The following is an 18,762-nucleotide window of genomic DNA, read 5'->3' on the forward strand; positions in this document are numbered from 1 at the left end:
CCTGCACCTACACCATCCCCACATCACTGTCGGAACTTCCTTCTTGTAATTTATCAACCTTCATTTTTTGCTTTGCCGACATTACTTCACTGTCGGAACTTTCATCCTGCGTTCCATCATCCTTCGGCTTTTGTATCATTTTCCTCCAGCTACTGTCGGAACTTGCATCTTTTGATGCAGCAACTTTACGCATCTCTCTAGTCCTCCGTTAGCCGTCGTCGCAACTCTTATTTTGAGACACGTTAATCAACTCGACTGACGACTTCCATGATCGCTTCACGAGACCCATCACCGGTTTTTTTTATGTCAGATTTTCACATTGTCATGTGAATGTTAGGCACCAACAAAACCACCAACTGTTAGAAAACCAACTTTTAGAATATATAAGAAGAAGATGTCAGAACTTGTACTGCCCAGGCCGGACCTTCAGTAACTTGTACAAACTCCTCCATGTACATGGGGACTTCAACGGGCCTTTCACCTTCCACCTCCTGACTTCATCGGGCCTTCCACATAGACGGGTCTTTGAGGCCTCCATAAAGCACCAGTGTTAAGTAAAACTCGGTAGCACCTCCAAGTCAGTGCACTGTAGCGGGGCTGCATTGGATAGGTCTTCAGAGGCTCCCAATAAACATTAACGGAAGAAACTTGACCAGTTACAATTCCTGCAATTATGAACAGTGGCAGATCTGCAGAGAATTCCCAATATGTAACTATTTATTAGCAATGCGGTGAGAGGAGAACTATTACAAATTTTTAAGTTTGTAATTTTCATCATTCCAGTCGGAAATAAAATAAAATATTCGAGAATTATGTTAGCTTGAGATGTGCAAAGTTAGGCTTGAGTTATCTTCTCGTACTGTAATCTTGCTGTTCATTGTTCTTCCCGAGGTGAAGTACTTTATACTTGTCAGCATTAAAGGCAAATGCCAAGTACTAAATAATGTTGAATTTTACCTACTTGCATATGCATTGATTGAAAATGTATCATAATTATATGAAAATTTTTTAAACTAATACGTGTTTCTACCGAAATTTAATGAAATATTAAAATATCCCTTGTCTTATGGCTTTGCAGGTTCATTCACTAATAGTTTCCACCGCACTTAAATAAAATTTTCACATAGTCCTAGAGCCTAGAGGTAGAAAATGCCATATATTACAATTGAAAACTTTCAACTTGTATTTTTTTAAAATCTAGACGCAGACGCGCATTCATTCAAACGTTTTTCTCCCATTGAATTCTTTGCAATGCGGAACCTCAAAAGGGTGAAGATTTGGCGCGCAACGTTGCCCAAGCCTTGGTTTCCATATCCTACCTTAAACCCTTTTAAAAGTTTTCTATACACAAGAAAATCAGCCTAATAATTTGCAACTTCATGCAAAATAATACGGTATTATTCATTTTTGTTTGCATTTGATTATGAGTTGAAATTTTGATACCATGGTTTCTGATCTTTAAATTCCTTTTCGTGACAATGGCTTACATTGCTGGATTGGTTTCCATATCCTACCTTGAACCCTTTTAAAAAATTTCTTTACACAAGAAAATCAACCTAATAATTAGCAACTTCATGCAAAATAATACTGTATTATTCATTTTTGTTTGAATTTGAATATGAGTTGCAATTTTGATACCATGGTTTCTGATCTTTAAATTTCCTTCTCGTGACAAGGGCTCACATTGCTGGAATGGGCTCAGTTGGTATCACGCGGTAATTGCGTAAAGTGGTGACGAAAATGTGGCAATGGCTAAGTATAGGTTTCCGGGCAAAGCCCTAAAACTTAGTGGCAAGAAAAAAGTTCGTTATGAAAATTGGAGTAAGAATTGTGCCATTGAAGACAGTTATTCTTGTAAAATTGTGAGAGGGTTGAAAATATTCAGAGAATTATTCGGCGCTTCGGAAGAGGTACGTATAGTATTACGTGTTACCCGTCGAGAAAATTTCGGGTTTACAGTGTTGTACGAAAAAACGTTATATTCGTATTAATTATTAATTAATATTTTTATCAGTGTCGAATTTATGTTAACTTGTGTATAAATTCCCTGTGTTTATTTAGCTATTCGCTGTAATACCATGTAAACGTTGATATCGTTGGAACTTTGAACATCGTTTGTTTATCTTGGTGTTAGCTAGGTAGGTATCTACCTACCTATTTGTTATTGTTTTGTAGCTTAGCAGGAATACCTATAGTTCCTGTCTACCTGAATATCTTGAATAACAAGGAACAACTTTCGAGATTCCTCCTGCTGATTTAAAATTGTAAAAATCAGGTCTTCATAATAACCTATTTCTGGTAAATTTGTATATATGCTTTTCCAGAATGAATTCCAAAAATAATATAGGCTAGGTATGCCGTATGCCCTCGCTAGTCGATAAGATAGCTAGGTACGTTCAAAAATTGCATTTTAAAGACAACACTTCTAAAGAATCCAGTGTCTCCAATGTTAAAGATGTAGCTAGCTACACTAAATTTCTCATTTTATTTTCAAATAATGAAAAAATTAATTTATACATATTTTTAATATATAAATTGTTTTCAAAATTATTTATTCTGTCAATTGATTCGTGCATTGCCTCCTACTTCACACAAGTGTGCAAAATTTCACATCAATTGGACAGGTAAAAGTGTGTCAAATATCAATTAGGTATAAGATTTTTAGCTGACAAAAATATTTGTTCACTTTTTTTTAATATTGGAAAAATTATTTATTTTGTCATTTGATTCATGATTTATCCCCAACTTTATGCAAGTGTGCAAAATTTCAGATTGATAGGATAAGTAGAAGTGCATTTAATTTTGATTACAATATTTGGAGGCTGGAGCAGACAGACAAACAAGAAGTGAAGTTAAAGAGAAGTGTTGTAATGATAGTTCATATACCTATTATTTTCCATCCACCTCCTCCAATTTTTGGTCCAAAAATTTCAGTTAATAGGGAAAGGGTGAAATAGGATTATAGGAGGGATTAAATTTGCACTTGAATATAGTGGCAGAGCAGAGACTGAGTTTTTAGACTCTTCCTCATGCTCAATTTTGAGTCCTATTACTCCTATAAGAAGACTCGACAAGTAAGTACCGTAAAATGGGGTAACTTAGACCACTTTTTTTCTTATAAATGATGCCATTTTCTTACTAGCTAAATTAAACTTGAATTAAAACATGCAAAATACAGGTCTATACTCTAGCTTTACTTGAGTAGCCTCAGTATTAGGCCTTTGATGGCCATTGACAAAATTTTTCTATCTCAAATCGTTTTTGAGTTGTGGGGGGTTTTTGTTAAAAAAACGATAAGTGGTCAAAGTTACCCCGCCGGTCAAAGTAACCCCATTTTACGGTATCTTGGATGGATACCAGCCTTATCATACATAAGAAATTGATTAAAATATTGACTAGATGAAGAAATTAAAAATGAACCAATTCTAAAAAATCTAGGGTTTTGTAGTTGCCACAATGCTGACTTGATAGTCAAGAATGAAGGTTGCAATTCTTTAAGATGTCAATTAGGCTAAATAATAATTCATTAGCAATTCATCTCTAATACAAACCCAACAAATTAACATCAAAGAAATAATAACGAATCATGCCACCAATAAGAGTTTAACATGATGCACACCATGAAAGCTATTTGAGGGAGGATCAGATGTTTATAAAATGAATGAATGAAAGCACCTGTTGACCCGTGCAGCTGAGCATAGTGAAATCCCAGGACGTGGACACTAGACAGTCATTTAGCTCCACTGTGACCACCAGAGCACTCTTTACTTGAGGACGGGTGGGAGGGCCAGGGGGGGTATCATGCAATGTTTTTCAGGGCCGCTACAAGAGTACTAAATGGGGAGGAAATGGCAGTAATTTTGGTGCTGAAGCTATGCAGTGAAGTTCTGGGCGTCTTGCTTCTTTTCCTGGGCATGTGCTCCTATTTTGACTGGGACACTCTTCATTCACATAGGTAGATGGTCATTGAGAAGGCATTTAGAAAACCACCATGCTTGACTGAGTTTCTTCTGGATTATGGTTGGCAATGTGGCCAACTATAAGCAAAATCCATGTTAATCTTGAGAGAGGCTCACTCAGAGTCATGAGAGAGGCTCACTGAGAGTCATGAGAGAGGCTCACTGAGAGTCATGAGAGAGGCTCACTCAGAGTCATGAGAGAGGCTCGCTCAGAGTCATGAGAGAGGCTCACTCAGAGTCATGAGAGAGGCTCAAATTTAAAGTGATATATCGTGTTTTTTAACTTTTTTTATTCAAGTAATTTTTATACTTGAAGAAAATGGTCTGTGCAGGGTTTAGTTAAATTAATTTAGATCAATATTATTTTAGGCTGCCCATTGGCCAATCAATTCTGGAAAATTAGCCAGAAGGAAAAACCACCTGTGAATGAGACAAATACCCTCCTTGTGATCAATCTCATTAATTTATTTGGCTATTTTTTACTTAAGAAATGAGAAACACATTGTAGGATTTCATGTGAATTTGAAATTTGAATATCACATGTCAAACAACATTTTCATCCAATCATTGCAGGAAAATTATGTTCAAAATTTAGATTGGTAGGTCTTGGCCGGATTGTTGAAATTCTATTATTTTCTGAAATATTGTGGCTCTTCTATCTTGCTCTCTTGGAAATCACATTTTGGTGGATATGAAATCTAGCAGTTTTAAAGCCTTGTATTCTGGCTTAAAAATGAAGAAATTTTGTAGTCTGCAACCATGTTATTTCACTAAATTTTGAACTTTTATGGTTTCAGTACTGCACTCCTGCTAAATATCCTGCACTACTACACCCAAAACATTTCATTGATGCTTGTGTATTTGCTGTTATGCCAGACTGCTTTATAGTTGTGTTATTTCTTTAACACAAGCATGAAAAATATGTTCACCTCTTAAATGCCTCTTGGGTGAAGAAAAATCTTTTTGCTTCTACTTCTAGGGCAAAGAAACTTGGCATAATACATGTGCACAACTTGGCAAATGAACTTGTGGCTTTTGCTAATAATTTTGCTGCTCAAAAATAGTTTCTCACATCTCGGACAAGGAATTGACTCAGAAAAAGAGAAAAATTTTCTCAGGACTCAAATAAGTAGACTCATGGTTCAAAAATACTGGAAATCATGCCTTCATATGTTTAGTCATGGTTTGGAAGGAGAGGCCTTCCACACTAGAGCCATGATAACATAGAAACATCTCCCTTTAAGCATCAATGAGGCTTCAGTGACCAACAATCAAGTCAACCTTACTGTAAAAGGTGGCTTTTTATGTAGAGATATTATAATCATTTAACCCTCTACTGCCTGACACAAGTAACTGGAGCAATATTGCTGCAAGCCTACTTCCCAAAAAGGATTCGTTCTATTAAGTGCAAAACGACTTGCAACGATGGTTGTTGTTGTTTCTTGCGCCAAACATCACGCTCGCGTGGGCGGAGGCTCTGGTGGCGGTCGGAGGGGCAGTACCGGAAGAGGAGGAAGGTGGGCAAAAGCAGGGAGGGTGGCAAGGAACGTTGATGCCTCCACGGGGTTGTCCCACAATGATGAGAAGCTGAGGGGCATGGGGAAGGTGGGGCAGGCAAAGAGGTGCTGGACGGATTGGAGGGGATCCCCACACTCCGGGCAAGCAGCGCTAAGGGAGCATCCAACCCTGTGGGTGTAGGACGCAAGGGAGCTGCAGTATCCCGAGCGTAGCTGGGATAGCGCTGAGCGGTAAGGACGAGGGAGCGAGGCTTCTGCTGCAATCGGTGGTGGTGGGGCTGTGAGGACAGCATTGTTAACGGCCGTCGCTGCAACATGGGTGGCTATCTCCCTATGGAGATAGTGTTTTGCCTCTCCATAGGCACCGTTGGGCATCATGCCGTCAGCAAGGAAAGGCACCCCAAGGTGGCTGAATCTTGTCTTGAGCAAAGGTTTCATGGGGCGGTCTCCGGGGGGAGCGGAGACGATGCTGAAAGAAGCATGAGTAGGCTGGAGGGTGCTGGCGAGAAATTGAGCACAGGCCAGGTCCAGGTGGGTGGACAGGGGGAGGACGCCTGTCTCATGGTGGAGATGTGCGATTGGGGCCATCTTGAGGCAGCCGGTGGCTAGTCTCAAGGCTGAGTTTTGGATGATATGAAGGCTTGCAATTGTAGTGCGTGAGGCCACTGGGAACCAGATGGGGGCAGCATAATTGAGGATTGGGCCAGTAATTGTCCAGTATGTGGCAATGATGTCTTCCTTGGAGAAGCCCCAGTTGGTGCTGGCCAAGGCTTTTAAGATGCATAAAGAGCCTGTTGCTTCGGTGGCTATGGTGCTGACATGAGAGAACGTAAAATGGGTATCCCAAGTGACCCCCAAGATTTTGGGGGTTTTGTCCAAGGGGATGATGCCATTGAAGATTGTTGCAGAGGGGTGAAGACGGGATTGGTGAGTGTCAGGGGTGAAGAGCGTGACTGAGGATTTCCCCGGAGCCACGTCCAGTTTCTTGGCGGTCGACCAGTATGAGACGCCCCGGAGAAGCTCAGAGAGGGCAGCCTCCGTGGCGTCAAGTCTTGGGGACGACACAAAAATATCAAGGTCATCTGCATATGAGGCGATGTTAGAGGTCGGAACAGGTATGTCCGAGATGAAGTAGTTGAATAGGGCTGGTGAGATGACCGACCCTTGGGGGACTCCAGAATGGATAGTTCTGAAGGGGGACCTTGTTCTCAGATAGAGGCAGGAAGCCATCCTGCCTCTAAGGTAACAGCACAGCCGGCGGACCAGATTATGATGTAGGTCTGAGGCCGCGATCATGCTAAGGAGGAGAGGGTGGTCGACACTATTGAAAGCTTTCGATAGGTTGACCGCAGCTGCCGCTGTACATGCTGGGGGACGGCGTAAATTGAAGCCCATCGCAATCTGGTGTGCGAGCAGGAGGAGGGCAGTGACTGTCGAGTGTCCTGGTTTAAAGCCATGTTGCAAAGAAACCGTGATGAGAGAATCAGAGATGTATGGGAGTAGAAGGCGTTCCAGGATCTTGACTGCTGGACAAAGGAGGGAGATGGGGCAGTACAAGGAGCCCTGGTTACCAGGTTTACCTGGTTTTAGTAATGGGATAATTATTGAGTTTTTCCATGTAGATGGAATGGAGGCCGTGGCGACAGAGATTTTAAAGATGTGTGTAAGGAACTTGAGGCCACGTGGGCCAAGGTGTTTGAGGTGGGGAACCGTGAGGCCATCCGGACCCTGAGCGGAAGAATTGTTAGCGGCTCTGATGGCGAGTTTCACCATGTAAGGGGTGAAAGGGGCGAAGTCCCTGTCCAAGGGGTGCTCAGCCCAGATTTGACGCATAAGGCGGCGGGTGGATGGGTTTTGGCGGTGCAGAGCAATGGAGGTGAATAGTTTGCAAAAGGCGGTGGAGATCTTGCGATGCGACGAGAGGGGGGTCTGACCGAATTGGATTGGCTGGTTGGGTGGAGGGCAGCTAAGTTTTCCAGATAGTGAGCGGAGAAGGTTCCAGTGTTTTGACTGGTGAGTTCGCCTGTTGCACGAGGTGAGATGTGTCCGCCAGGTATTCCTGGCATGGGCTTGTATTGAAGTGGTGATTTCTAGGTTGAGTTCGGGGAGCTGAGGGTCGTTAGGGTTGCGCGCCCTGATGTCATCCTGTTGCTCCATGAGCAACCGGGTGCCAGGGCTGACTGCGGGGGAATACTCATTTCTAAAGCCCGCAGGGATGTGCTGCTTGGCAGCAGCCCCCAGGACGCCCCTGAGGGTCAACTCACCTCCACACAAGGTGGGGGGAGGGACTGCCTTGAGCGCTGCTTCAACTGCTGCCGTGTAGGCATGCCAGTCCACTTTCTTAAAGTTAGTATAAGAGCGGGCAGACCGGGGAGTCGGGGACTCCATGGAAGGGGGCAGATGAAGCAGAATGGGCAAATGGTCGGAATTTAGGGCGACTTGAGGTGCCCATGAGGTGCTGAGTAGTAGCTGCCTGGTGATAATGGCAAGGTCAGGTGACAAGAGCGGACCATGGGAGGGGAGGCGGGTCGGCAAATCCTTGTTGAGGAAGGCTAAGAGGGAGCCAGAGATGAAGTCGTCGATGGTGATCCCTCTCGCTGCAGCTCTCTGGTCCTCAGTGTGGGAGAACCAGGAGGGGTGATGGGCGTTGAAGTCGCCCACTATCAGACAATTGTCCGGGATGGTGACAATGTAAGAAAGGTCCGGGGAGTATCCCGAGGCGCAGGAGGTGGCTGGTGGGATGTATATATTGATAATACAGAGAGGGGAGCCATTGAGCGAAGTGGAGATGGCTATGGCCTCCATGGTGGCGTCGCCACGCAGGAGGGGAGAAATATCACGCCCGGTGTACGGGATGTCATGACGAATCAGGATTAGGAGACCGCCACCATGGCCACCAGGACAGTCCCTACGCTCCAGCGCGTATCCAGGGAAAGAAAGAGGGCGGGAGGCTGCTGATAGCTTCGTCTCCTGGATGCTGGTAATCGCAACATCGTGCTGTGCAAGGAAGGCAGCCAGTTCGACTGCGCTGGATTGGATCCCATTGCAGTTAAACTGGAGGACGCAGAGACGAGTGTAGGCAAGCACGTGGTGAGGCCGGGGGGCAAGGGGGGATGGGGTCTGGGTGGGCTCGGGTCAAGCCGTCTGCACGTTGAGCAGATCCAGTCTGTGCAGAGTAGTTGTGAATGGAGCAAAGGCCAGAGCACCGCTTGTGGCACCAGGCGTTGCACATGGAGCACCAAAACGAATAGCACTGCCGTGTAACCGGGAGGGAGCAGACTGAGCAGGGGTCCTGGCCAGGGTTGGGATAGATACTCTTGGTAAGGAGAAGGATGAATAGGAAGAAAAGATGGGAGGAGAGAAGGGCATAAGGTTGTTGGGGGTCAGCCCCTCTAAAGGTCAACAGTCCGGCCGGTATAGTACCAGCACGTGAAGCCAAACAAAACAAACTCAGGGAAACAAACGGAGGAAGAACCAAGCAAACATGTATTAAATATAATCAGTGGTACCATACATGAAGGTGAAAGGTGCAAAATTAGTTGGTTAGTAATGAGGCAGCCCAGGGCTATGAGTGATGGGGTGAACCTAGCATGAGAACATGAATAGCAAGCAGCCCAAACTGGTTTGAACAGTAAAGAATAAATAATGATACATGGTAAATAAACTAAACTGGGCCAGAATAATGATCCGTAGCATAAATCAAATCAAGAATAATGAAACCAAGGAATCAATGGCTCAAAAAGGGCCCTGGGTCATGCCTGGTCCATCAAGTGGCGTCCGCACCAAAGAAACAACATGGCGATGGTCTTACTTGTGAGTTTCAGTGGGGTAGACTCAACTGGCACATTAGGGCAGTTCTGACATGAGTTGCTGGACAGGACTTAAAGGGCATCCATGCTGGCCTCTAGTGTCAGCTCGAGTAGCTGAAGAGCAGCCCAAGACTCGATTGCAATGTGGCTCAGTGAGCCCAAAGCTTGCCTGTCACTCGTCCAGAACTGGCATCAAACTAGCTCAGAACTTGCCGGAATGCGCCCAAAATTGGCCCAGAATATGCCCCACGTTGGCCGCTCTGCAAAAGTGAAGGAACAACAACACATAAAACCTATCCAACAAAACACTTGAAACACATACATACACTTGAAACGCATAAATACACATTAGCTACCTACTACTAAACTCTAGAACAATTTAAAGGGATGATTGATGATATTTACAAACATTTACTGATAACAGCAGGTTAGTCAGCAAAAGGCACTAGGTCAGAAAAGCAAATCTGCCTTAGTCAATAACAACCCATGAAGAAGATGACTTGGCACAAAAATTACTTAAACTGGCTTTAGTATTCCACTGATCTGAATCAGTCTAACATTCAAACACTGGGGACAAAAAGAGAGAATTAATTGAAAACACTTAATAAATCATTCATTTGCCTAAATGCAGCCCCTAACAAGGTGTCCCAGGAAAGATAGGCGGCCAAAGGTGTGGGTAGGGGGAAGGGGAGGCCGAGGTTCCCCTGCCCTTAGGGGAAAAAAATGATGGAGCATCCGTCCGGTAGCGATCAACGATGGCAACGATGGTTGCCACTATGTATGACAGTGGCAACAATGGTTGCCACTATGTATGACAACTTTAAAATGTTCTCTGTTGCATACAAACATCCTCAGGTTGCTACACTCAAATAGTTTACATATAATTTAAGTTGGAAGTTATATTCCCAGAGAGTGACATACAGCAGTAGAGGGTTAAAGCTTTCCAAAAGTCATTTTGGTCATGAGCTGGTGGCCATGTTTTTTAGGCTTGGGTTGGATCACAAACCAAACTGGAAAATCAGGCAAAAGGCTCCCTTGAATGAGGCAAAACACTTGCGATCACCCAATCCTGTGGCCTTTGCCTAATTTCTTGATTTTAATGATAAACATCAACATGTTTGGCTTGTATTGAGGCAATTAATTTATAGGAGTCCTCAACCTCTAACTTGTGCCTAATATATCACATGTGATTGGACATGCCACTAAATGAAGGCAATTTAAGGTCAAGATGGCTTGATGGAAAGCTTGAAAAGATGGCACTATCTCAATGCCTATTCACAAATTACCAGAAATTATGATCTGAATTGAATGATGGTTTTTGTTCAAAACTTTGAACAATAAATTGGTTGTTGATTGACATCAGAGATGAGGCAGCATTGAAAGTGGAACAATTGCTTTGTTGCCTGGAGTTCATATTTTAAAAATTTTTTGGCACTACCAGTATTTATTTTTAAAAATTTTGCCAATTGTAGGTTTATATTGCACGTGAAGAATTTACCAAATGCAGTTGCTACACAAAATATTTTCTTTACAATTGAAATTTAGATTATGCAAGTAAGAAATTGATGACAATTTAATTTGATTCAATTTAATCAAGTTACCTTAAATAATTTAATATACATTAATACATCCATTTTGTGCAAAAAATGCGGAAAGAGCGTCAATTTCATCGTCCAAGTCAAAAAATTCATTTAAATGCTCATATTTTGATTTTCGGGCTTGGTAGGTGATGATATGCATGGAACAATAGTCATATAATTGGTACTTGACTGAGGCATGATAAGAAAGCCTCAAACACAAACCAAAAGCCATGGTAGGCCTCTTTATGAGGCAATTTCAAGTGACCACATATGGTAACTTGCCCATGAAAGGGTTAAGTCAAGGTCTGATGACCTGAGTGGCAGAAGACATGTCTTGTCTTGATGATTATGAAGTGAATAGCTGCAAGCCTTGATAAGCTTTCCTTCCTGATAATGCCATTATAAACATGCCTGTAGATTTGTAAGATGGATATTTTTTGTTTTATATATAATTTATGTGGAATAAATAATAAATTAGATATAATTTATGTGAAATATTCAGAAAGTTATTGTGCATTGCAGGAATGTGAGCCTGACTTTGAAGGTTTTCAAGATGACAGTCATCCCTGCAGAGAAGCACATCAGCAGCTCTCAGACCTTGGCTCTGTGACATCCACACCAGAGGGTTCCTCCTGCCCTCAAGACCAGAGCCACAGAGAAGATGCTCATTACAAAAGTGGCAAGAAGCCTTTTGGAGATGATACTGCATTTGTTGAAACCCCTTCTGAGGCTGGCAAGCCAACATTGCTCTCATCAACAGGAAAGAAAACTGGAAGACTAAGAAAGCCCTCCAGAAAAGCCCTTGAAGGAGATGGAGAAACCCAAAGTAAAGCCAAAGTTGCACATGCCAGATTAAACTGTTCACTATCCAATGTTGTGAGGAGCAGCAATAGGCTTGTTGAGCCCATTAGAAACAAATATGAGGATGACTTCACACCTCCAGGCATTCCCAGCCGCAGTTCTCCCAGCCCTGACCGGGGAGGGGATAGAGTCAGCCGAAACATTGCTCTTTATGCAGACACCATCTCCAACATTCTGCCTGTGGCATGCACACGTCCTACCAGGAGAAGTAAGTCAATATGTCAACCATCAATACAGTATGAACTTCCATGAGCAAATGTTCATGGCTTGAATTTCTACCAAAATAGCAACCAGTCTGAATTTATAGTTGTATGCTGCATTACCTCTCATGTAATAACTGTTAGTTACCCTGCTTGTAGTAACCATCAAAAGAGCAACTGTTGTAGGAAGAACAACTGGGTTAAAGTAGAAGCCCAAAAACCTATGAACTTGCTGTAGCTTTTTTTCCTTGCTAATAGCCCCATCCCTTTGATTAATATCAGTTACTTGGTAGTATGTTTTAATGTTAATGTGTTTCATGACACTGGTAGTTGCAAATGTGTGCTGCCTTCAGCTATGCAATGTGTCATATCTGCTCTAAGGCTCCTGGAGTTGCTATAATCAAGTTGCAGCTAAACGAAATGATAAGCTGCTCTTTATTTAACTAGAGTTTACAGGACAATATGATCTTTAGTCAGATATAATAAGGCTGCAATTAGTAGAAATAAAGATTCATTGTTCACTTTGGTTCACACGACTTTCCTCGCAGGTGTAGCGGTGGCAGCAGACAAGGCTGGCCAGGTGGCACCTGAGGCCCTCAAACTGCATGACAAGATAGAGAAGCTTCTGCAGTCTCCGTGGGATGAGCGCATCAGGCTCTCAGCTGCCAACAACAAGGTATTGCATTAGAGGGCCAGCTCTCAGCTGCCANACAAGGTACTGTATTAGAGTGCCAGCTCTCAGTGGCAAAAATTTTATTTACCATCATTTTCCTGATCTACTTTGTCATGTTTCAGGTCTCAGCAGGCGCTGCGCACTCTGTGGCCGTCTCCAAGAATATACTCCGCAAGGCTCGTCTGAATCTCAACAAACGCACGCTGCAGAAAATCAGAAACCCTGTGTCCGTGCAGCACCTGCTGGTGCAGCAGAGGGAGGGTGCGTGTGTCGTGTGTTGTTTTGGTGCAGCAGAGAAAGGGTGCCTGTGTTGTGTTGGTGCAGCAGAGGGAGGGTGCCTGTGTTGTGTTGGTGCAGCAGAGGGAGGGTGCCTGTGTTGTGTTGGTGCAGCAGAGAGAGGGTGCCTGTGTTGTGTTGGTGCTGCAGAGGGAAAGTGCCTGTGTTGTTTTGGTGCAGCAGAGAAAGGATGCATGTGTTGTGTTGGTGCAGCAGAGGGAGGGTGCGTGTGTTGTGTTGGTGCAGCAGAGGGAGGGTGCCTGTGTTGTGTTGGTGCAGCAGAGAAAGGATGCATGCTGTCTCTTATACACATCTAGATGTGTATAAGAGACAGTGTTAANTTGTGTTGGTGCAGCAGAGAAAGGATGCCTGTGTTGTGTTGGTGCAGCAGAGAAAGGATGCATGTGTTGTGTTGGTGCAGCAGAGAAAGGATGCATGTGTTGTGTTGGTGCAGCAGAGGGAGGGTGCCTGTGTTGTGTTGGTGCGGCAGAGGGAGGGTGCCTGTGTTGTGTTGGTGCGGCAGAGAGGAGAGACAGTGCAAGTCTGGAGCGAGTGAGGGTGTAGAAAGTTGCAGATGGTCTTGGAATGCTGCAGTTCAGTCCTAGCATAATAAGAAATGAGATAGTGCCATGTACATTGTAAGTGTAGAACATTTTATTGCTCAAATTGATGTGCTGTTGAGATTCTGATAATAATGAGCAGGTATATATAAATATATTGTTCTCTCAATGCATATGCATGTAATGCAAATGAACAGCTTCAACAGTTCCTGGTCTGATAATGAATTGTTTGGGCAGCTGGCGGCAGCTGCGGTGTGTGCCAAGTATGGGGCTGCTGGGAGACGCTCTACAACACAACCTGCTGTCAGCAGTGCACCTCCTTCCTGTCATCCCTGGCAGACAAGTCACTTCTTCAGGAGATACCATGCAGCCTAGGGTGTGGTGGGTGCCAGCTCAATGGCATCTCTGCAGAGGCGCGCTGCAGGGCCTGCTGGCTGTGCCAAGCTCTACTCGCGTGCACTCTGCCCAGCCTGCAACATGACAGGCTCAGGAAGAGGCTGCCGTCTGTCCTCAAGCAGAAGGTGCCTACAAGCCTCGCGAGGAGCGTGTGTGCCTCTGAGGCTTACCCTGGCAAGCTCAGCACTTTGAGTCCCATAGGGCTGGATGCATCTGCGGGAATGTTTGGTTGTGTTGTGGACCTGCCCGGCGGGTGGAAGAGGAAGACCGGCCCTGAAGTGGTCGTCATTGCCCCCTCAGGAGAGCGCTTCAAATCTATCCCTAAACTTGAGGAATACCTCCTAAGGTTGGGCGTGTGTGCTGATGCCCGGGTGCTGTTTGGGGGCTGTGATCCTGCTGCTGTGGGGCCTAAAGGTAGTCAGGGCTCAGCAGCCACTGATCTTGATTTTATTAACAGTACTTCAGATGAAGGCAAACTTCCCAAGAAGAAAAAGAAGAAGAAAAAGAAGAAGCACAAGAGCAGGTGCCGCACTAAGGATGAAGCAAGACTGAGGGTTGGTAGCAATGGCACCACGAACAATAATTGCATCACAACTACCTTGCCTGGTGGATGGGTGAGGCGCACAGTCTTCAGGCAGTCCAATGGTAGGGCAAGGTTTGACGTGTATGTCTTCAGCCCCGATGGACGAACTTTCAGGTCCCGCAAGCACTTGGCTGCTTATTTCCAGCAAATAGGCAAAGTGGACGACGTCAATAAATATTTCCCATTGTTCCATGAGAGACGCAGCCCAACTGCAACCTCTGGCGAGCTCACTGAGTCGAGCACAGAGCCTGAGTCCAGACCTGAGTCAGTCTCCGAGGTTCTGTCAGAGACTGACGAGAACGAGGTTCTGTCTCCGGCCGCCTCTGACCATGAAGAAGAGGGGGGCAGGGACGCCGTGCCCCAGGTCGTGGGTAGTCCAAAGGAGCCGTTGTTGGATGTATCGTGCGGTGATGCTAGTCATGAGGATTTTGTTGGCTTTGAGAGCAAATGCCCTGCAGTACAAATAGAGTCTGTCGAGACCCCTGTAGATACGGTGAAGAGAGATGGGACAACTGGTGATATTCCTGGTGATATATCATGTGATAATAATTCTAGTGTAGATATCGCAAAAAGCAAGAGAATTTCTATTAGTTTCCCAATTCCTGTTGAACAATCCATATACGAGGTGTGTCAAAGAGTTGAACACAAGGAACCTCCTAAGTTCAAGGCGTTCCAGACGCAGCATTTGGACGGCGGTTGGTCGCGCAAAATTAAATGGAATCAAGAAGGTGTGGGCAAAGTTTCATTTGTGGTCACACCTGCTGGATCTAAGATCCACTCAAACCTTGAACTGCAAGCCTACTTCAAGAAGGAGGGCGGCTCCACTCTGGATGCTGCTAAATATTTCCCTAACCAACTGAGACGAGAGGACGTCCCTGCCAACGTGATTCCCTCGCCTCGGGTCTTCAAGCTCAAACAAAACGTCGTCAAGAGGGACAAGAAGAAACAGCAATTATGTGATGTGACCGCCGTTTCCTCAGTGGACGGCGGCGTTTTGGCCGCGCCCCTGCCGGTGGAGGCGTCCCCTGGGCCGCGCATCAAACGTGTCTGCAGGAGTCTGGAGCAGGTAAGCTGCGTTGCTTTGTGTCTTATCAGTACTAACACACTGATGGATCAGCAATTTATCCTGCCGTAGCCATACGCCAACTCCATATATTTTCATCATTCATGTTGTATTTTATGCAGGCTACTTCATGGTTGTGTTGCTCATTGATGCGTTGCTTGCAGGCACTTGGGATGCCCAGGGCGACGTTCCCACCTCTCGAAAACAAGGACCCGGGAACTGACAAGGATGGCGAGGCTGACAAGGATGGTGGAGCTGACAAGGAAATCGGAGCTGAGAATGTGGACACAGCCGACAAGGGCAAAGCTGACGAGGGTGGAGCAGACAAGGAGAATAAGGACGTGCTGGAGACCGAGTCTTCTGGGAGCGCATACGAGTCAGCGACGAGCGCCGCCACCTCGGATGCTCCCTATGACCCCAGCAACAACACCAACAATAACAACAAGAAGAAGAAGCTGAAGAAACAAGCCAAGGTTTATTCCGTGACGCTCACGGCCGCCGGCAAGGTGGGGGCTGTTGTGTGGCGTGTGGGCTGTTGTGTGGCGTGTGGGCTGTTGTGTGGCGTGTAGCATTACGCCGTGTGGGCTGTTGCAACACTCCCGGGCTTTTCCACACAAATGAAGAACATGGTCGTGTATTTGCAGGCAGCGGCGCTGCATCAACCCTCGGCTATCCGTGCATTCGAGCATGCAGGCGCCTGTCATCCCAAAGGACGTCCCCCAGGATGCACCTACGTCACTACCTTCAAAAGACGCTCCTCCTGAAGGCGACAAGACCAGTGTGGGCGCTAAGAAGGTTCCTGCAAAGGCCACCAAACGCGCCATCAAGAAGATGGAGGAGATGCAGCGGCGCGCTGAGCAGGAGGAGCAAGAGGACCTGGCCGACCAGAGCTGGAGGAGCAGTAGAAGGGCGGCATCTGCTGGGGTCGACCTAGACAGGAGCGTTTTCGTGCCCCAGCAGATCATGAGGCCTCCTGTGGAGAATAAGGTGGGGGGATAAGGTTTGGTGGATTGGGGGGGTTGTGGTGTGACGCAGAAGCGTGAGAGTAGTAGTACAGGCTGTTAGTGGTGCATGGCTTTGATAGTGCAGGGTGATAGTACTGTTGAAGTTCTCCATAAATTGCGGACCTAATGTTAGAGGAACTATTTTGGGCGTTGTGTAGAGACGCTCACTCAGGCTGACTGCTTGCTGAAGCTTCCCTGCCCCTACAGGAGAGAGGTGATGCGGAGGTGAGCAAGTGCGCCGCCCCTGGGGCGCTCGTCAATATTGACTACTGGCGGGGCTGCGGCGGCGACCTCCTGCAGGAGGGCTTCCCTGTGCTGCAGTCTGCACCCCTGCACCTGACGGCGCTCTGCTACACCTGCGGTTCTGCGGGTGCTGAGGAGGTAGGGGCCTGGGGGAGGGAGGCGCCCTTGATGGACCATGCGTGCCCATTGAGACACTCAGAGACTTGTTATTACTGATAAGCTCCTTTATTGCCAAGTGCCATTATCTACCTACCTCTTGGTACCACTATCTGCCAGCTGGTACCTTTATCTGCCAGCTGGTACCATTATCTGCCTCTTGGTACCATTATCACAAGTTTCTCCATCTCTTCAGCTTTTGATTATTATTGGCCATCGTTTGTACGGATTATCTCGTATTGTTCTATCATTTGTTCATCATTGCGAAGCCCTCACCGTTGCGTGTCGTTACAGATGCTGTGGTGCAGCTGGTGCTGCGAGGGCGTCCACCCGTACTGCCTGGGGGAGGGCGAGGGCCCCCAGAGTAGCAAGGAGGAGCAGAGTTGGGTGTGTCGACGGTGCGCCGTGTGCCACGTGTGTGGTGCTTCCCACCACCCCAGCCTACCCCTCCACAGGTATGGTGCCCAACTCAGTAGTAATGTAATACAATATGTGTTCTAAGTATTGCAGGTGCTCTGCGTGCCTGTTCTACCAACTGCTAACTCCTGCCTGTATTGCAGGTGCTCTGCGTGCCTATTCTACTACCACCTGCAGTGCCTGGGGCCCGGCGCTCACGGTTCATGCAGTCCCCCCAACCACGCCTTGTGGGTGAGTACCGTGCTACACGCTGCCTCCATAGGGGAAGTGAAGGCAGGCACCCACATAGGGCACAGCTTGGGGAGAGGGGGAAGTTGTGCAGGTTACTACGTGGCAATGCTGTGCAGTGATGTTATACGCTTTCTTTGCTTGCTGTGCCTGCTGCGATGTTATTCACTTGCCTATTGAAGCAATCAAGGCCTGTAGCGTAATGCTGTGCTAAAATTCAAACTGCGTCCCACCTCCCGCATCTTGGGAGGGTGGGAGTGCCCCCGGCGTCTCTGTGTACACCAGTAGATACGGTAGGTGGCAACTATGTCCTCCTTGGAGAAGCCCCAGTTGGTGCCAGCAAGGGCTTTTAGTATGCGCAGAGAACCCGTCGCTTTCGTGGCAGTGTACACCAGTAGAGAGGACGAGCAAGATGACCAGCAGCGGTGCTCAGTCTGCCCCCCTCCCACCCACCAGCGCGCTTATGTTGTCTGAAGGCGGCCTATCTGGACGATGCAGTTGTTGTTGTAATTGTCCATCATGGTAGTGGCGACTAGGGAGGGGCGGGTGATAGGTCAGTTTTCCGGGCCCTAATACCACTGGTCAGTTTTCTGGGCACTAATACCACTGGTAGTTCCACGACCATCACTGGCTCGCTGACCCGCCAGAACCATTTGGTTGCATTACACAACACCCTGGATAAGCCACTTGAAGCCAGGTACTCATTTATCAACCAGAGTTGTATGAATGGCTGAGTTGACCATGAGCTGAGCTTCCCGGTAGAACTTGTCCTCAGTGGGACTCGAACCCGGGTGCTGGGTGCGAGAGAAATGAGCTGAGCTTCCTGGTAGAACTTGTCCTCAGTGGGACTCGAACCCGGGTGCTGGGTGCGAGAGACAAGTCTCTCACCACAGCTCGGACGATGCAGCCCCTCAATTCGCTGTTGCTGTGGAGGCGTTAGTGCATCTAAAGACTAAAAGCTACATTGAAGGGAGGGCAAAGTATGTAATGAGGAGCTCAGCGTTACTTCTCTGATGCATCGTCTCATCCCACGTTCCTGTGTCATCTAACGCGATCAGCTGACGAGATCTGCTGCTGACACCATGTTTGTGTCAGGGTGGCCAGACGAGAACATGTCCATTATATTTCATTCAAGGTGCCTGTGTGCATTTGACTGGCTCATTATGCTGCTCGCTATGTTCTCATCATGCTGCACGCTATGTTCTCATCATGCTGCACGCTATGTGCTCATCATGCT

The 18,762-nt window shown here is 46.3% G+C and overlaps 1 protein-coding gene across 1 annotated transcript in view; it reads left to right on the forward strand.

Moving 5' to 3' along the window:
- Positions 1-1,707: 1,707 nt before the first annotated feature.
- Positions 1,708-18,762, forward strand: part of LOC108672219 — a gene marked incomplete at its 3' end in the record, with an annotated part of 36,311 nt that continues 19,256 nt past the window's right edge. Inside the window, exons 1-10 of the mRNA XM_018159854.2 lie at positions 1,708-1,910; positions 11,388-11,934; positions 12,475-12,602; positions 12,722-12,860; positions 13,673-15,480; positions 15,642-15,997; positions 16,122-16,464; positions 16,689-16,862; positions 17,175-17,335; positions 17,441-17,528. Coding sequence (XP_018015343.2) covers positions 1,749-1,910; positions 11,388-11,934; positions 12,475-12,602; positions 12,722-12,860; positions 13,673-15,480; positions 15,642-15,997; positions 16,122-16,464; positions 16,689-16,862; positions 17,175-17,335; positions 17,441-17,528 — 3,906 coding nt within the window. The remainder of the gene's footprint in view (positions 1,911-11,387; positions 11,935-12,474; positions 12,603-12,721; positions 12,861-13,672; positions 15,481-15,641; positions 15,998-16,121; positions 16,465-16,688; positions 16,863-17,174; positions 17,336-17,440; positions 17,529-18,762) is intronic.

The sequence above is a fragment of the Hyalella azteca genome, unplaced genomic scaffold (genome assembly GCF_000764305.2).
Source record: "Hyalella azteca isolate HAZT.00-mixed unplaced genomic scaffold, Hazt_2.0.2 contig14148, whole genome shotgun sequence".
Taxonomy (NCBI): Eukaryota; Metazoa; Arthropoda; class Malacostraca; order Amphipoda; family Hyalellidae; genus Hyalella; species Hyalella azteca.